The sequence below is a fragment of the Staurois parvus genome, unplaced genomic scaffold (assembly GCF_062004578.1).
Source record: "Staurois parvus isolate SC_StPar_1 unplaced genomic scaffold, SC_StPar_1.0 ptg000601l, whole genome shotgun sequence".
In the NCBI taxonomy this organism is placed as follows: domain Eukaryota; kingdom Metazoa; phylum Chordata; class Amphibia; order Anura; family Ranidae; genus Staurois; species Staurois parvus.
Window position 1 is genome coordinate 757,236 of NW_028318397.1, and position 15,446 is coordinate 772,681.

Genomic DNA, 15,446 nt, shown 5'->3' on the forward strand with positions numbered 1-15,446 from the left:
ATGATCCAATTTGTTCCTGCAGGGGAAAAAAATCTTTCCTTATCCCCCGAAAGGCAATCGGATATTCACTGGATCAACTTTACCAATAAATGTTAGTAACCAGTTATATTCTGTGTATCTGGGAAAAAAAATCCAGGCCTTTTTTAAAGCAATCCACTGAGCTGGACAGAACCAACTCTTGAGCTCTTGAGGAAGTCTATTCCACATTTTCATAGCTCTTACTGCGAATAAACCTTTCCGTATTTGGAGATTAAATCTCTTTTCCTCCAGACATAAAGAGTGGAACAATTACAGAACAAGTTCAGTTGAATATGACTAACTACTAATAGATATACCAAAACTGGGATAAATAAGTACCTTCACAGACAAACAACACAGAGGTATTGTAGACACTCACCTCTATATGACCATTTAATGCAGCATGGTGCAAGGCTGTGCGACCCCCTCGTTCAGAAACATTGACGCTGGTCAGCATTGGAATAATCATTTCCGCACACCTAATTGATTTATTTGCAGCAGCAACATGTAATGGTGTTTGCCAGTTTTTATCTCTAGCATTGACATCAGCAGAATGTTTTATTAACATCTGCACTGCTTCCTAAAATATAGAAAATAATGCATGATTTTTTCCTTTAGAACATTATATTTGTGTGGAAAAAATGTATTTTACAAAAAAAAATTAAGAAATGCATATCCCTGCACTGTGCCTTCTTCCTGTGTGCATATTTTCATGATGATGTTACATAAAAACATTGGGGATTAGCAGACATGCACAAGTTTCCATAGCTGATCAGAATGAAGGATTCCCTTGTTTATTATAATCACATCATGTGCAGAACAGAACCACATTCAAAAATAGGAAAAGGCTTTTTTTTAAACTGAATCCTAGCCAAATATAAAAAACACAAATTAATGAATTTTGAAATCATTAATACATCTTTATATGTATTTTTAAAGAAGTATAACTTTTTTCACAATATTCAGTTTCCATTGGGACAAAGTAATAGTAGTACAAGTAGTACTTTGCCTCATCTTTATGGTGCCCTGTAACACTAGCTGTGATGCCAGCAAGGGTGCACCCCCTTGGCACATAGCTGCCTGACACTGTATCCAGAAAAGAGATGACTGCTTTGCTAGCAAACTCCTGTCTCCAACACCTAGCACGTCAGTGGCAGCACCGGCAGGAGGAATGGAAAAGGGAGGTGAGGGGTGTCAGCCTACAGAACAAGTGAAGTAGCACTGTGTCTGCAGCTACTTTAACTTGACTGTTTACAGAATAAAAATCAGAAGGAGCTACTTGCGAAGTGTGACTCTCATCTTCTTATATCCATACAGTATTATTATACAGGATTTATTTAGCGCCAAAAGATTGTGCAGTGCTTTACAAAATAAAGGGAGACAGTACCACTACATTGCAGTTCAAGAGAAGAGGATTAGGGGGGCCCTGTTTGTTAGAGATCACAATCTAAACACATACAGAATAAGAAAAGATACTGAGAATTATACCCTTTAAACAGAACAAGAAAAGTGTTACTGTGCAGTGGCAACATACACAAAGGCAAAGCAATTGAGAATTACAGCCAGCATAGTGAAATGTTCATGTCCAGGATCCATACATGCAGAATAAGGACAGATACTGAAAATTACGCAAAGCATACAGAATGGAAAGCGCAGTGTTGAACAGATGTTCCTTCAATTATATAAATCTTTTTTAAAAAAGAAAAAATCAGCTACAATATTTTTTAAAAAAACAATACTTGAGAGCAGAACTAATTTTAAATGAGTGCAGACAATTTTAGCACACTTGAAGAAGCTGCTTCACACTCAACGGAAATGTTAGGCCATCAGGAAAATACGCCATCAATAGAGTTTTCTGATCCCACTGCTAAATATACAAAAGTAACAGCTCAGGGTGATTTACAATTTATCCTACATTCCTTTCCACTGCCCTAGTTCTTTTGCTGTTCAAGTTTCATTCAGTAACAGGGAAGTGTGCAAAGAAATAAAGAACTTAGTCTGTAAATCACTTATGCTGTGGAACAATCAGGAACCTGTCCCTCAATTATGTTGCCACTATTTAAAGTGATGGGGCTGGGCACATTTTCTCATAGAAAGGGCCATAAATTACACATATATGTTTTACAGGACAATATTTGGGACTGCTGGGAAAGCAAGCTGAGAAGGTTATCTCAGGCCTAGACTTTTTTTTTGCCCAGACAGATTTTCTTAGCACTTTCTTGGGGATTCCTAGTTGTGCTCAGGTAGATGGGAGATATAAACCTACCACCTGTTCTGGGTCTGACTTGAGGAATCTCCAAGCTAGATGTGCCTAAGATAGCTAGTAAAATATCTACACTGGGAACCCCTTTTTCTGAAGGTGGATAGGAGTGTCAGGTGCTGTGCTTGTAGAGCATGGGTGAAGCCAGATCTGTGTTTAGTATTAAAAGAAAAATAGTAGAATACGATAATTAAAAAGAAAACATGGCAGATAAGTACATATTGCCACCACTGTGTAAAATAATAAAATATAAGGTTATAATTTAAGGTATAAATTTGTTAACAGGACAAGGATAACACAATCACAGATTAACAGAAAAGGGTTAGCGGCTTGACATTACCATCTTGTGACTACAACGCACAATAATACATTTACTAAGTACTGCAATATCACACTGACCTCACTTCTTGAAGCAACAGCACGATGAAGAGGAGTCAACCACATGTTATCCTTAGCATTAACACGAGCTCCTTTTGCAAATGAAAGAAAACAAATGTTCACACATATCTCACAACATTCAAATGGGAATATTACACTATAAAATAAGAGGTATTAAGATATTTAAAATATTTAGTTAGCTCAATCACAAATTAGCAGTATGAAACAAGAAGGCATAAGGGACTGTTCTAGATGTAAATGCTGATTTTTGTGGGACAGGGAAAAGGGTAAGGATTAGTAAACTCACTGAAGGGCTGCCTGCTTCCAACAGTTTGTAATCTGTTTCTCCAGTGCATATATGATTGCAGTGCAGTATCAAAATGATAATTTATGGTACTTGGTATTAAATACATGAATAACATATACAGTGGGGCAAAAAAGTATTTAGTCAGCCACCAATTGTGCAAGTTCTCCCACTTAAAAAGATGATAGAGGCCTGTAATTGGCATCATAGGTAAACCTCAACTATGAGAGACAAAATGAGAAAAAAAATCCAGACAATCACATTGGCTGCTTTGGAAAGAATTTATTTGCAAATTATGGTGGAAAATAAGTATTTGGTCACCTACAAACAAGCAAGATTTCTGGCTCTCACAGACTTGTACCTTCTTCTTTAAGAGGCTGCTCTGTCCTGCACTCATTACCTGTATCAATGGCACCTGTTTGAACTTGTTATCAGTATAAAAGACACCTGTCCACAACCTCAAACAGTCACACTCCAAACTCCACTATGGTGAAGACCAAAGAGCTGTCGAAGGACACCAGAAACAAAATTGTAGACCTGCACCAGGCTGGGAAGACTGAATCTGCAATAGGCAAGCAGCTTGGTGTGAACAAATCAACTGTGGGAGCAATAATTAGAAAATGGAAGACATACAAGACCACTGATAATCTCCCTCGATCTGGGGCTCCATGCAAGATCTCACCCTGTGGGGTCAAAATGATCACAAGAACGGTGAGCAAAAATCCCAGGACCACATGGGGGGACCTAGTGAATGACCTGCAGAGAGCTGGGACCAATGTAACAAAGGCTACCATCAGTAACACACTACGCCGCCAGGGACTCAGATCCTGCAGTGCCAGACGTGTCCCCCTGCTTAAGCCAGTACATGTCCGAGCCCGTCTGAAGTTTGCTAGAGAGCATTTGGATGATCCAGAAGACAATTGGGAGAATGTCATATGGTCAGATGAAACCAAAATAGAACTGTTTGGTAGAAACACAACTCATCGTGTTTGGAGGAGAGAGAATGCTGAGTTGCATCCAAAGAACACCATACCTACTGTGAAGCATGGGGGTGGCAACATCATGCTTTGGGGCTGTTTCTCCGCAAAGGGACCAGGACGACTGATCCATGTACAGGACAGAATGAATGGGGCCATGTATCGTGAGATTTTGAGTGCAAACCTCCTTCCATCAGCGAGGGCATTGAAGATGAAACGTGGCTGGGTCTTCCAACATGACAATGATCCCAAACATACCGCCTGGGCAACGAAGGAGTGGCTTCGTAAGAAGCATTTCAAGGTCCTAGAGTGGCCTAGCCAGTCTCCAGATCTCAACCCCATAGAAACCCTTTGGAAGGAGTTGAAAGTCCGTGTTGCCCAGCGACAGCCCCAAAACAGCACTGCTCTAGAGGAGATCTGGAGGAATGGGCCAACATACCAGCAACAGTGTGTGCCAACCTTGTGAAGACTTACAGGAAACGTCTGAACTCTGTCATTGCCAACAAAGGATATATAACAAAGTATTGAGATGAACTTTTGATATTGGCCAAATACTTATTTTCCACCATAATTTGCAAAAAAATTTTCCAAATCAGCCAGTGATTGTCTGAATTTTTTTTTCTCATTTTGTCTCTCATAGTTGAGGTCTACCTATGATGCCAATTACAGGCCTCTCTCATTTTTTTAAGTGGGAGAACTTGCACAATTGGTGGCTGACTAAATACTTTTTTGCCCCACTGTATATGTTATTCATGTCTTTAATACCAAGTATCATAAGTTATCATTTTGATACTGCACTGCAATCATATATGCACTGGAGAAACAGATTACAAACTGTTGGAAGCAGGCAGCCCTTCAGTGAGTTTACTAATCTTTACCCTTTTCCCGTCCCACAAAAATCAGCATTTACATCTAGAACAGTCCCTTATGCCTTCTTGTTTCATACTGCTAATTTGTGATTGAGCTAACTAAATATTTTGCTATATACTTGAAGTCTGCATTGATTAACAGTACACTGTCCTGTTAATCAGTGCAGACTGCACATATACTGTATGGCTGCAGGAATATCAAGCAGATGTCTTTCTATTTGTTATTCATTTTCTGCAATCATGTTGCTCTATACACTGCACAGTAATGATTGCAGACAGGCTTGGGGTGAACAATGCAATATTTACATTTTCATGAAAATGCAAATATTTCCAAAGTCCCTTACTGCCTATAGATATTTTCAAGCCAACGTGTAGGTACAATTATTACCGTATTTTTTGCTCCATAAGACGCACCTGACCATAAGACGCACCTAGGTTTTAGAGGCAGAAAACAGGAAAAAAAAATTCTGAACTAATGGACTGCAGACATAGATGAGGAGATGACCAGAGACTGTGGACAGCACAGGGAAGACCAGAGACTGCGGACAGCAAAGAGATGACTTGAGACTGCGGACAGCACAGGGATGACCAGAGACTGCGGACAGCACAGGGATGACCAGAGACTGCGGACAGTACAGGAGATGACTGCTGACCTTTGGGGAGGGGGGGGGAGCAGGTACCTGAATTTGACAGGTACCCACTCTTACTTCCGCGGAGTTGATCTTTGATCTTACCTGTTCCTCTATCCAGCCGCGCGCTGTCTTCCCGGCTTCTTTAGTGTCGGCGCTCGGCATTACAGCCGGGTGCCCAGTGCGCATGGGCGAGAAGCACTTGCGCTTTGTGATTGGTCCGGCGGCTTTTGGGGTCTGTCATGTGTCCCAGGTACCGCCTTACCATTCACAAAAAGCACCCCTTCTTGCGCATGCGCACTTGGCACCCGGCTGTCAAGCCCAGCGCCCACACTACAGAAGCCGGGAAGACAGCGCGCCGCTGGATAGAGGAACAGGTAAGGTCAAAGAACAACTCCGCGGAAGTAAGAGCGGGTACCTGTCAAATTCAGGTACCCGCTCACCACCTCCCCAAAGGTCAGCAGTCATCTCCATAAGGTCCCGCTGCAGAGCTGAGCGGCCGGCCCGGTATTCTGACATGGCGGCGGTGGAAATACCGGACCGGCGCGCTCCATATTCGCTCCATAAGACGCACTGACATTTTCCCCCCTTTTTTGGGGGGAAAAAAGTGTGTCTTATGGAGCCAAAAATACGGTATTTAATTTAAGAAAAGAAATAATAATGAAAAATCATATGAACGATTTCTTCATCCCCACTACAGGGGGTTGAAAAAGATGCTACATGTATAGACGTAGAGTTTCTTTTTCATTTAGATAATAGCCAAACAGCATCTTATTAGTCTGTTTTTATTCACTCAATAAAATGGAAAAGCTTATATTCAAGGGTCTGATCACAAAAAAAAGCATATTTACCAGATAATATCAGAAGTTCAATAATCTCTGCATCACCCAAAAATGCTGCTGCATGGAGAGGTGTGCGCTTTTCATTATCCTGCAAAACATGATCCTGCGTTAGTGTGTTCAATATAAATAAGCATCTGTAACTTTCTCACACAGGTTACTTAATCCACACTAAAGAAAAGTCACAGGTGTAAATGTGAGATACTAGCATGAGAAGAAATAAGGGAACTGTATATGGCAGAGAAATAGACATTTGTTGTGTCCTTAATGATCTTTCAGCAATTCTGATCCACTAAAAGGCTTGTTAGTTTTTTGTTCTTCATACCCTCCTAGTTTTTCCAGCTTGCATGGAGTCTCAGGCCTGCAATCACCAAACATTGCTGAAACTATAAGATGATGTTACTTCTGTCCACTACAATATCATCATCTCTAATGGCATACAGAGCTGGTCAGGCATAGATAGTTACATAGTTAGTCTGGCTGAAAAATGACAAAAGTCCATCCAGTTCAACCATTAAAAAAAAAAAGTTATAATCCTATACCCACAGTTGATCCAGAGGAAGGCAAAAAAACCCCCAGCAAACCATGATTCAATTTGCTCCTGCAGGGAAAAAAATTCCTTCCTGATCCCCCGAGAGGCAATCGGATATTCCCTGGATCAACTTTACCTATAAATGTTAGTATCCAGTTATATTCTGTGTATCTAAGCAAAGCAATCTACAGAGCTGGCCAGAACCAACTCTTGAGGGAGTCTATTCCACATTTTCACAGCTCTCACTGTGAAGAAACCTTTCCGTGTTTGGAGATTAAATTTCTTTTTCTCCAGACGCAAAGAGTGCCCCTTGTCCTCTGTGATGACCTCAGGGTGAATAGCTCTACACAGAGTTCACTATATGAACCACTGATGTATTTATACATGTTGATCATATCCCCCCTTAATCTCCTCCTCTCAAGAGAGAATAAATTCAGTTTCACTAATCTTTCCTCATAGCCTCTTATCAGTTTAGTTGCCCTTCTCTGTACTTTCTCCAGTTCCACAATGTTCTTTATGTGAATTGGTGCCCAAAACTGAACTGCATATTCCAGATAAGGTATTACTAATGATTTGTACAGGGTTAATATGATATCTCACTGTTAATAAGGCTTGGAAAAGTTTATATCAAAATTAAATAAATTAAATAGAAATGGTAAGAAAATGGAGATTATTAAAGCTGAAATCATAGGAAATTAAAAGTTCTCCCTTGTAGCTGGGCTGCTCACGCACTGCAAAAGTTAAATGCTTGTTTATGTCTATTAGACCAAGTACAGCGGTTTTACTTACCTGATCCTCTGCTTCCGAAAGCAGCTTCATGCTACTAGTCCACTCCCTAAAGCCTCTTCTCCCCTTTGCTCTGGCAGTCTAAGATCCTTTGACGGCATCAAGGGATAGTCCACTGCTGGAGCACATGGCAGCATTGTCTGCTGGGAGAGCAGGGAATCAGTTTGGTAAAACTACTTTTATTGACCCCAGAAAAAAAATCAGCAGCTAACCCTTGGCATGGGGCTGTGCCAATACTGCAAGAGTTAACTGCTTATTTCTTTTTTAGGACTTTTAGTTTCCCTGGAGTTGGGCTTTAAGAATGTGGAGTTAAATTTTTTTATGAATAAGTCCAGTGTTTTGCTACTTGCCTTTAAATCATAAGAATATTACCAATCCACCTAGGCTTCCAAGAGTCTCAGGAATAGGCTCTCTAGCCTCTTTTCATCAATGCCAATTTACATAAATATGGAGCATCCACCACTCTTAAAGACACTACAAATATCATAAACATCTTTTCTTCTGTTACATGGTCACCAGATTTTGTCTTGGACACTATGGGGTAGATTTACTGAAAGCTGATTGGCTACTATACAGAGCTGCCAGATTTTGCACTCTCCAGTTTTAACAAATAAACCCCTGTAAATGTTACCTTCTTGTACATAATTGTAGCACACTCCTAGCTTAGCTAGGGGGAGCTAGACTCCAATGGTTAGACAGGGGCTGAGTAGCAGCCCAGGTGTAATAGCCGGAGAGGGGTCAAATTGTGGTCAGGGCTGAGAGGCTCTGCAGGCCAGCCCCTCTGGAATTTCCCCCTGCCCTGGGGCTTTTAGAGGAAGGCCCTAGATGCAGTGGGTGGATCTGAGAAGTGGCTGGCTGCTCTCTTGAGGGGTCCTAGCCATTCCCCAACAAGAGGTTGGCAAGGGGCTGGACACTATTAAAAAGTGTTGGAGACTGCGCAGAGGCAGGAGTGTGGAGTGTGGAAGAGGAGGAAGGAGAGAGGAAGATGTGAGGCAGAGAAAGGAGGCTGCCAGGAGGCCTAGTGGGATGGGGCCTGTCTGCAAGCCTGGAGCTGGAAATGCGGAAATCTTGGAGCTCAATGGCCCCCTGAGAGAGGACCACCTGTATGGCAGGGAAGGAGCAGCCCAGCTGATAGATCTGGTAGCAGCAGCCAACCCATGAGCAGCACAGAAGAGGATCTGAGTGAGTAACCTACACCCCCTGGCGGATAGGGGAAGGAGCACTCTGGTGGGAAACTGGATTGGCCTCCTACTGATCACCTCTTTAAAGGGACAGGAACCAAATCCCTCGCTCATGGATACCTCCAGATTGCTGGGTGAAGAGGAGAAGTTCATCTAGGGTCTGGGGTTGTAGATCAAGGAGATGTTGGCTATCTCTCCAACAGAGACTGTGCTGCAGAGAAAGCTCTGTGTATCTAAGCAAAGCAATCTACTGAGCTGGCCAAAACCAACTCTTGAGGGAGTCTATTCCACATTTTCACAGCTCTCACTGTGAAGAAACCTTTCTGTGTTTGGAGATTAAATTTCTTTTTCTCCAGACGAAAAGAGTGCCCCCTTGTCCTCTGTGATGACCTCAGGATGAATAGCTCTACACCGAGTTCACTATATGAACCACTGATGTATTTATATATGTTGATCATATCCTCCCTTAATCTCCTCCTCTCAAGAGAGAATAAATTCAGTTTCACTAATCTTTCCTCATAGCCTCTTATCCGTTTAGTTGCCCTTCTCTGTACTTTCTCCAGTTCCCCAATGTTCTTTTTGTGAACTGGTGCCCAAAACTGAACTGCATATTCCAGATGAGGTGTTACTAATGATTTGTACAGGGGTAATATGACATCTGTCTCTCTGGAGTCTATACCTCTTTTAATACAAGAGAGGATTTTCCTCGCTTTAGAAACCACAGCTTAGCATTGCATGCCATTATTAAGCTTGTGATCTACCAGAACTCCCAGATCCTTCTCCACCATTGATTCCCCCAGTTGTACTCCCCCTAGTATGTATTATGCATGCATATTCTTAGCCCCCAAGTGCATAACTTTACATTTATCAACATTAAACCTCATTTGCCACATAGTTGCCTAATTAAACAGTGCATTGAGGCCGGCTTGTAAGTTGAAGACATCCTGTAAGGACGTTATTCCACTGCAAAGCTTGGTGTCATCTGCAAAGACTGAAATGGTATTTTTACTCCCAGACCCTATATTGTTTATAAATATATTAAAAAGTAAGGGTCCCAACACTGAACCTTGGGGTACACCATTGACAACCCTAGACCATTCAGAGAATCATTAACCACTACTCTTTGAAAACGATCTTTTAGCCAGTTTTCTATCCATTAATATACAGATTTTTCCAAGCCTGTAGACTTTACCTTTCTTTACCTTAGCCATGTGTGGGGAACTCTGTCAAACTCTTTTGCAAAATCCAAGTATACCACGTCCACCGCCACCCCTCTGTCCAAGGTTTTGCTCACCTCCTCATAAAAAGAAATCAGATTTGTTTGACAACTTCTGTCTTTCATGAATCAATGCTGTCTGTTGCTTTAAATATTTTTTTCCATCAAGAATGTGGTCTTTTATTAAACTCTCCAGTATCTTCCCAACTATAAAAGTTAAACTAACAGGTCTATAATTACTTGGTAAAGATTTTGACCCCTTTTTAAATATTGGTACCACATTGGCCTTACACCAATCTAGTGGTACTATGCCAGTCATTAACCCCTTGGCACCGCACCTCCTGGCCCTGTAAGAGTTTCAGAAGGCGGGAGTTGGGGCAGGGTTTTAAGGTCATGTGACCACCGTGATTCGCCGTCATGGTGGTCACATGATCGGGAAAGGACCCGGTCAAAAGAGGAGATCGGGACCTTTCCGTGAGTACCGGATATGTGTGCTGGGAGCGTGCAGGGTGCACTCTCTCAGCACATATGTTTTTGTTAATTGCACGCAAATGTGCGGGCGCTCGGTGTCAAGGCCCAGACGCCGGGAGGCCGCACATTTGTGTGTGGCCGGCGTGAACAGGTTAAAAAGTCCCTAAAAATTAGAAACAATGGCCTTGAAATGACAGAGCTCAATTCTTGAAGGACCCATGGGTGTATGCCATCCGGTACAGGTGCTTTATTCACCTTTATTCTGTCTAAAAAATTTTGGATCATATCAATTGTGAGCCAATGTGGATCATCTGTAGCTGTGTCAATACCATGTCCATTATGGACAGGAGCTCCCCCAAGCTCCTTTGTACACACAGAGCTGGAGAAGGTATTTAATAAATTTGCCTTCTCTTTGTCACCAGTCACCCATTCTAGATTATTTTGAAAAGGGCCTACATGCTCGGACCTTTTTACTATTAATATATTTGAAGAGCTTTTGGGGGTTGGTCCTGCTATCTTTTGCAATCTGTCGTTCATTTTAAATGTTTGCGGCCTTTATTTCCTTTTTGCATATTCTGTTATATTCTTTGTAATGGCTAAACGATGATAGCATTCCTTCATTTTTATATTTAATAAAAGTTCTTTTCTTATTATCTATAGCTTTTTTATCTTTGGCCGTAAGCCACATTGTTATGGACCGACTGGCGGTAGGTAGCCTCTAGCGACCCACAAGCCGGAATCCCTCAGGGCGCATAATCTAAGCCTCAGTCTTCTGTTTCACCAGAGCCCCTGATGGTGGGGATGAACTTGAAGCAGCCTGAGACTAGGTCGCGACCCCCGAGTTCAACCAGCTGTGGTAGAGGTGGATATGCCAGTGGTAGGTAACAAGTGAGAGCCAGATGTGAAGAGGTAGTGTGTAATGTAGTCAGACAGGCCAGGTCGGTAACAGCAGAGGCAGACGGTACAGATCAGCAGGCAAAAGGATAAACGGGTCACAGGCCAGGTTCAGCAACAGGAGGTCAGGTAAAAAGGAGAAAGCAGAAAAATGGTCAGACAAGCCAGGGATCAGGGCAGGAGAGAGTCACGATAATCCGGGTCAGGCAGGTTTGGCAACAAAGGCAATCTCAGGTACTAGGAACAGGAACACAGGAATAAGACCATACGGCAATGTGAGCATTGCAAGAGCTGGTTTAAATAGCCCGCCCAGCACTGACAGGCGCGCCTGGCTCCTAGTGCCTGCCAGCACTGTCATTGGTGACAGGCGCGCCTGGGTCCTAGTGCCCGCCTGCCTCTATGTCTTGTCGGGATCCTACGCATGTGCAGATTCATGCGTCGTGGCGATCTTCTCGTTCCCTGACATTGCCCCCCCCCCTTATGGGCAGCCTCCAGATGCCCAACTGACTCCTCTTTTGTGAATGGTTCCGAAAAAAATGTTGAATTAGCCTGGGAGCGTGGACATTTCGGTCTGGTTCCCACAAATTTTCTTCTGGCCCATAACCTTTCCATTTTATAAGGTACTGTGTCTGACCCCCTCTCTTCCTGCAGTTTAGAATCGCTTCTACTTCAAATTCCTCCTCTCCCTGAACGTCTAGGGCCACTGGTGGCTTTGATCTACGGTCCAGGAACGGATCTGGAGTGGCAAGTTTTAGCAGGGATACATGAAACACTGGATGTATTTTGAAAGACTCGGGCAGAGCTAATTCAAAAGCCACTTTGTTAATTTGACGCTTCACCTGAAATGGGCCCACGAACTTGGGTGCCAATTTCCTCGATGGGCATGCTATCTTTAGGTTGGTAGTTGCTAACCAAACTTAATCCCCTGGGTGCACGACCAATTCCCCCCTTCTTCTTTTATCAAAGGCCCTTTTGCTATCTTCCTGAGCCTTTGCCATTGCCTCCTGTAAGAGTTTGTTGTTGGACGCAAAGAAATTTAGGACTCTTGAGCTGCAGGAACCGGGTTTTCTGGGATCAGGTCTGGCAAGAAGGTGGGGTGGAAACCATAATTGCCAAAGAACGGGGACTGCCTGGTGGCAGAGTGATTTGCATTGTTGTAGGCAAACTCCGCCAGGGGCAAGAGTGACAACCAGTCGTCCTGTAGGAATGAGGTGTAGCATCTGAGATATTGTTCCAGCGTTTGATTGGTCCCCTCAGTCTGCCCATTCGTTTGCGGGTGATAGGCTGAGGAAAAGGACAATTTCACTTCCAGACTTTCGCATAGCACTTTCCAGAATTTGGAAGTGAATTGAACACCCTGATCTGAGACTATATTTTTGGGTACACCATGCAGTCTCACTGTTTCCCTGATGAAAACCTGTGCTGTCTCGGAAGGTACTTTTCAGCGGAAGGAAGTGGGCCATTTTTGAAAGGCGATCCACCACAACGAAAATTGCAGTATGATTCTGCGACGGTGGTAGTTCTACTATGAAGTCCATGGGGATCATGCTCCATGGTCTGTCTGGCACCGGTAAAGGACGTAACAGGCCCCAAGCCTTGTTCCTGGAGGGCTTATTCCTGTTGCAGACTGCACAGGTTCTTACATAGGCCTCGCAATCTTTGGCCATACTTGGCCACCAAAATGTGCGTTGCACGAACTCTAGGGTCTTGTGTACTCCGAAATGGCCCGCCAACGGATGGTCATGGCAGTAGCCCAGGACCAAGGTCTGAGCTCCTTCCGGTACCATGATCTGTTTCCCTTTCCATAAGAGACCCTCCCTACTCTGTATTGGAACTCCAGGTAAGTTGGAGGGCTCCAGGGATGCAGCCTGTAATTTAGACAGGAGCTCTGATTGTAGCAATAGGAAATTACCTGCTGGCAGGATGGTATCAGGTTTGGGCATTTCTTTGGGGTCCTCATACATACGCGAGAGCGCGTCAGGTTTTGTTTTCTTGGACCCTGGTCGATACGTAATGTGGAAGCTGAACCTCGAGAAGAATAACGCCCACCTGGCTTGACGCAGTCTGAGGCGTTTAGCTGTCCTCAGATATTCCAAATTTTTATGGTCTGTGTAGACCAGAATGGGATGCAAGGCTCCCTCCAATAGGTATCTCCGTTCTTCTAGTGCTGTTTTAATGGCCAACAATTCCCGATCTCCAATGTCATAATTCTTCTCTGACGCGGTAAGCTTCCTGGAGAAAAGGGCCACCGGATGCATCAGTTCTTTTACACCCTTTCGTTGTGACAGGATGGCCCCCACTGCGTTTTCTGATGCATCTACTTCCAATATATAAGGTAGGGACGCATCAGGGTGACTTAAGATGGGAGCTGTCGTGAACAGCTTCTTTAGGGATTCAAAGGCGGCCTGTGCCTCTGGTGTCCACTGAAAGCGTACTCCCATCTTTGTGAGTTGGGTGATAGGAGAGACCAGACCTGAGAAATTCTTAATGAACTTCCTATAGAAATTTGCAAAGCCGATAAATCGCTGAACCCCTTTCTTATCTGTGGGTACCGGCCATTCCAGGATGGCCGAGATTTTTTGAGAGTCCATAGCAATTCCAGTGGTGGAAATAATTAACCCTAGAAATGGGATGCTGCGCTGCTCAAAACTACACTTTTCCGCTTTGGCGTAGAGCCCGTGCTGGCGAAGTCGTTCCAACACGCTCCTGACGTGACCTCGATGTGCCTCCAGAGATAATGAAAAAATCAGGATATCATCTAAATAAACTATCACAAAGATGTCCAGAAAATCTTTGAATATGTAATTCACAAAGTGTTGAAATGTGGCCGGTGCGTTACATAACCCCAAGGGCATGACTAAATATTCAAAGTACTCGAATCACGTGCGAAAAGCGGTCTTCCACTCATCCCCCTCGCGTATACGAACCAGGTTATATGCACCCCTGAGATCCAGGGGTTGAGATTTCATCAATATATTCCTTTAAGGCCCCCAACTCCTGTTCAGACAAGGGGAAGATTCGGCCGAAGGGAATTTCAGATCCCGGGAGAAGGTCAATTGGACAGTCATACGCCCTGTGCGGGGGAAGGATGTCTGCTCCCCGTGGACTAAAAACTTTAAGGTAGTGGCGGTATGCTGTAGGAACCGTTTGTGCTAGCTCAGTGTCTGTGTTTATACAAAGCAAAGTCTGGGTGTCTGGTGGTGACCTGGGGTAGCAATGTTCCTGGCAATAGGGTGAATTAAACTGAATTGACCCAGTCCTCCCGTTAATTTGGGGGTCGTGTGCACGTAGCCAAGGAAGCCCCAAAATAACTGGGAATAGTGGGGACGCAATGGCGTCCAAGCGGAGGAGTTCTTGATGATGACATTATAGTGCATATAGGAGGGGTCTCCCGATCTACCAACCCAGACTTAACTTGAGTCCCATCAGCCAAGAGGATGTTCAAGCCATGCTCCTTGGTCAGTAAGGGAATCTGCTGTTGCGCTGCAAAATTGAGGTCAACAAAACAATACAGGCCCCTGAGTCAATAATGGCCGTCACCTGTACGGTTCTTCCGGGGAGATGAAATGAAATTGGTATGGCTAAGTGAAAGGGTTTATCTACACAAGCAGGAGTCATAGGAAAAGTAGGAGAAGAGCACTTACTTAACTTCTCCGGGCAGGAACGTACCACATGGCCTGGTGCTCCACAGCATAGGCAAAGGTTGTTTACCCGGCGTCTCAGGCGCTCCTCAGATGTTAGGGAAGGCCGCATCAACCCAAGTTGCATTGGTTCGGCTCCCTCTGCTGGTTCCGGATTCTGAGTACAGGTAGGGGAGTTCGGAATGGTCAGAACCCATGGTAGCATCCATGTGGGTTTTAACCCTTGACTGGATCTTTCAGACCTCCATTCCCGAAGCCTGCGGTCAGTCTGAATTGCCAGAGTTATCAATCCTTCCAAGGAGTCAGGTACCCCTACTCTGGCTAGCTCGTCATTTAGAGGTTCAGATAGGCCTAGGCGGAATTGGTGACGCAAAGCTGCGTCATTCCACTGAGTGTCCCCACTCCAACGCCTGAATTCTGAGGCATAGTCCTCTGCTGCCCGGCGACCCTG

At 43.9% G+C, this 15,446-nt stretch overlaps 1 protein-coding gene across 1 annotated transcript in view; it reads right to left on the bottom strand.

Moving 5' to 3' along the window:
• ANKRD44 (ankyrin repeat domain 44) overlaps window positions 1-15,446 on the bottom strand; it is a 350,654-nt gene that overhangs the window by 249,519 nt on the left and 85,689 nt on the right. The window contains exons 3-5 of the mRNA XM_089692691.1: window positions 6,287-6,365; window positions 2,678-2,748; window positions 398-598 (exon numbers count right to left, since the gene is read on the bottom strand). Coding sequence (XP_089548817.1) covers window positions 398-598; window positions 2,678-2,748; window positions 6,287-6,365 — 351 coding nt within the window. The remainder of the gene's footprint in view (window positions 1-397; window positions 599-2,677; window positions 2,749-6,286; window positions 6,366-15,446) is intronic.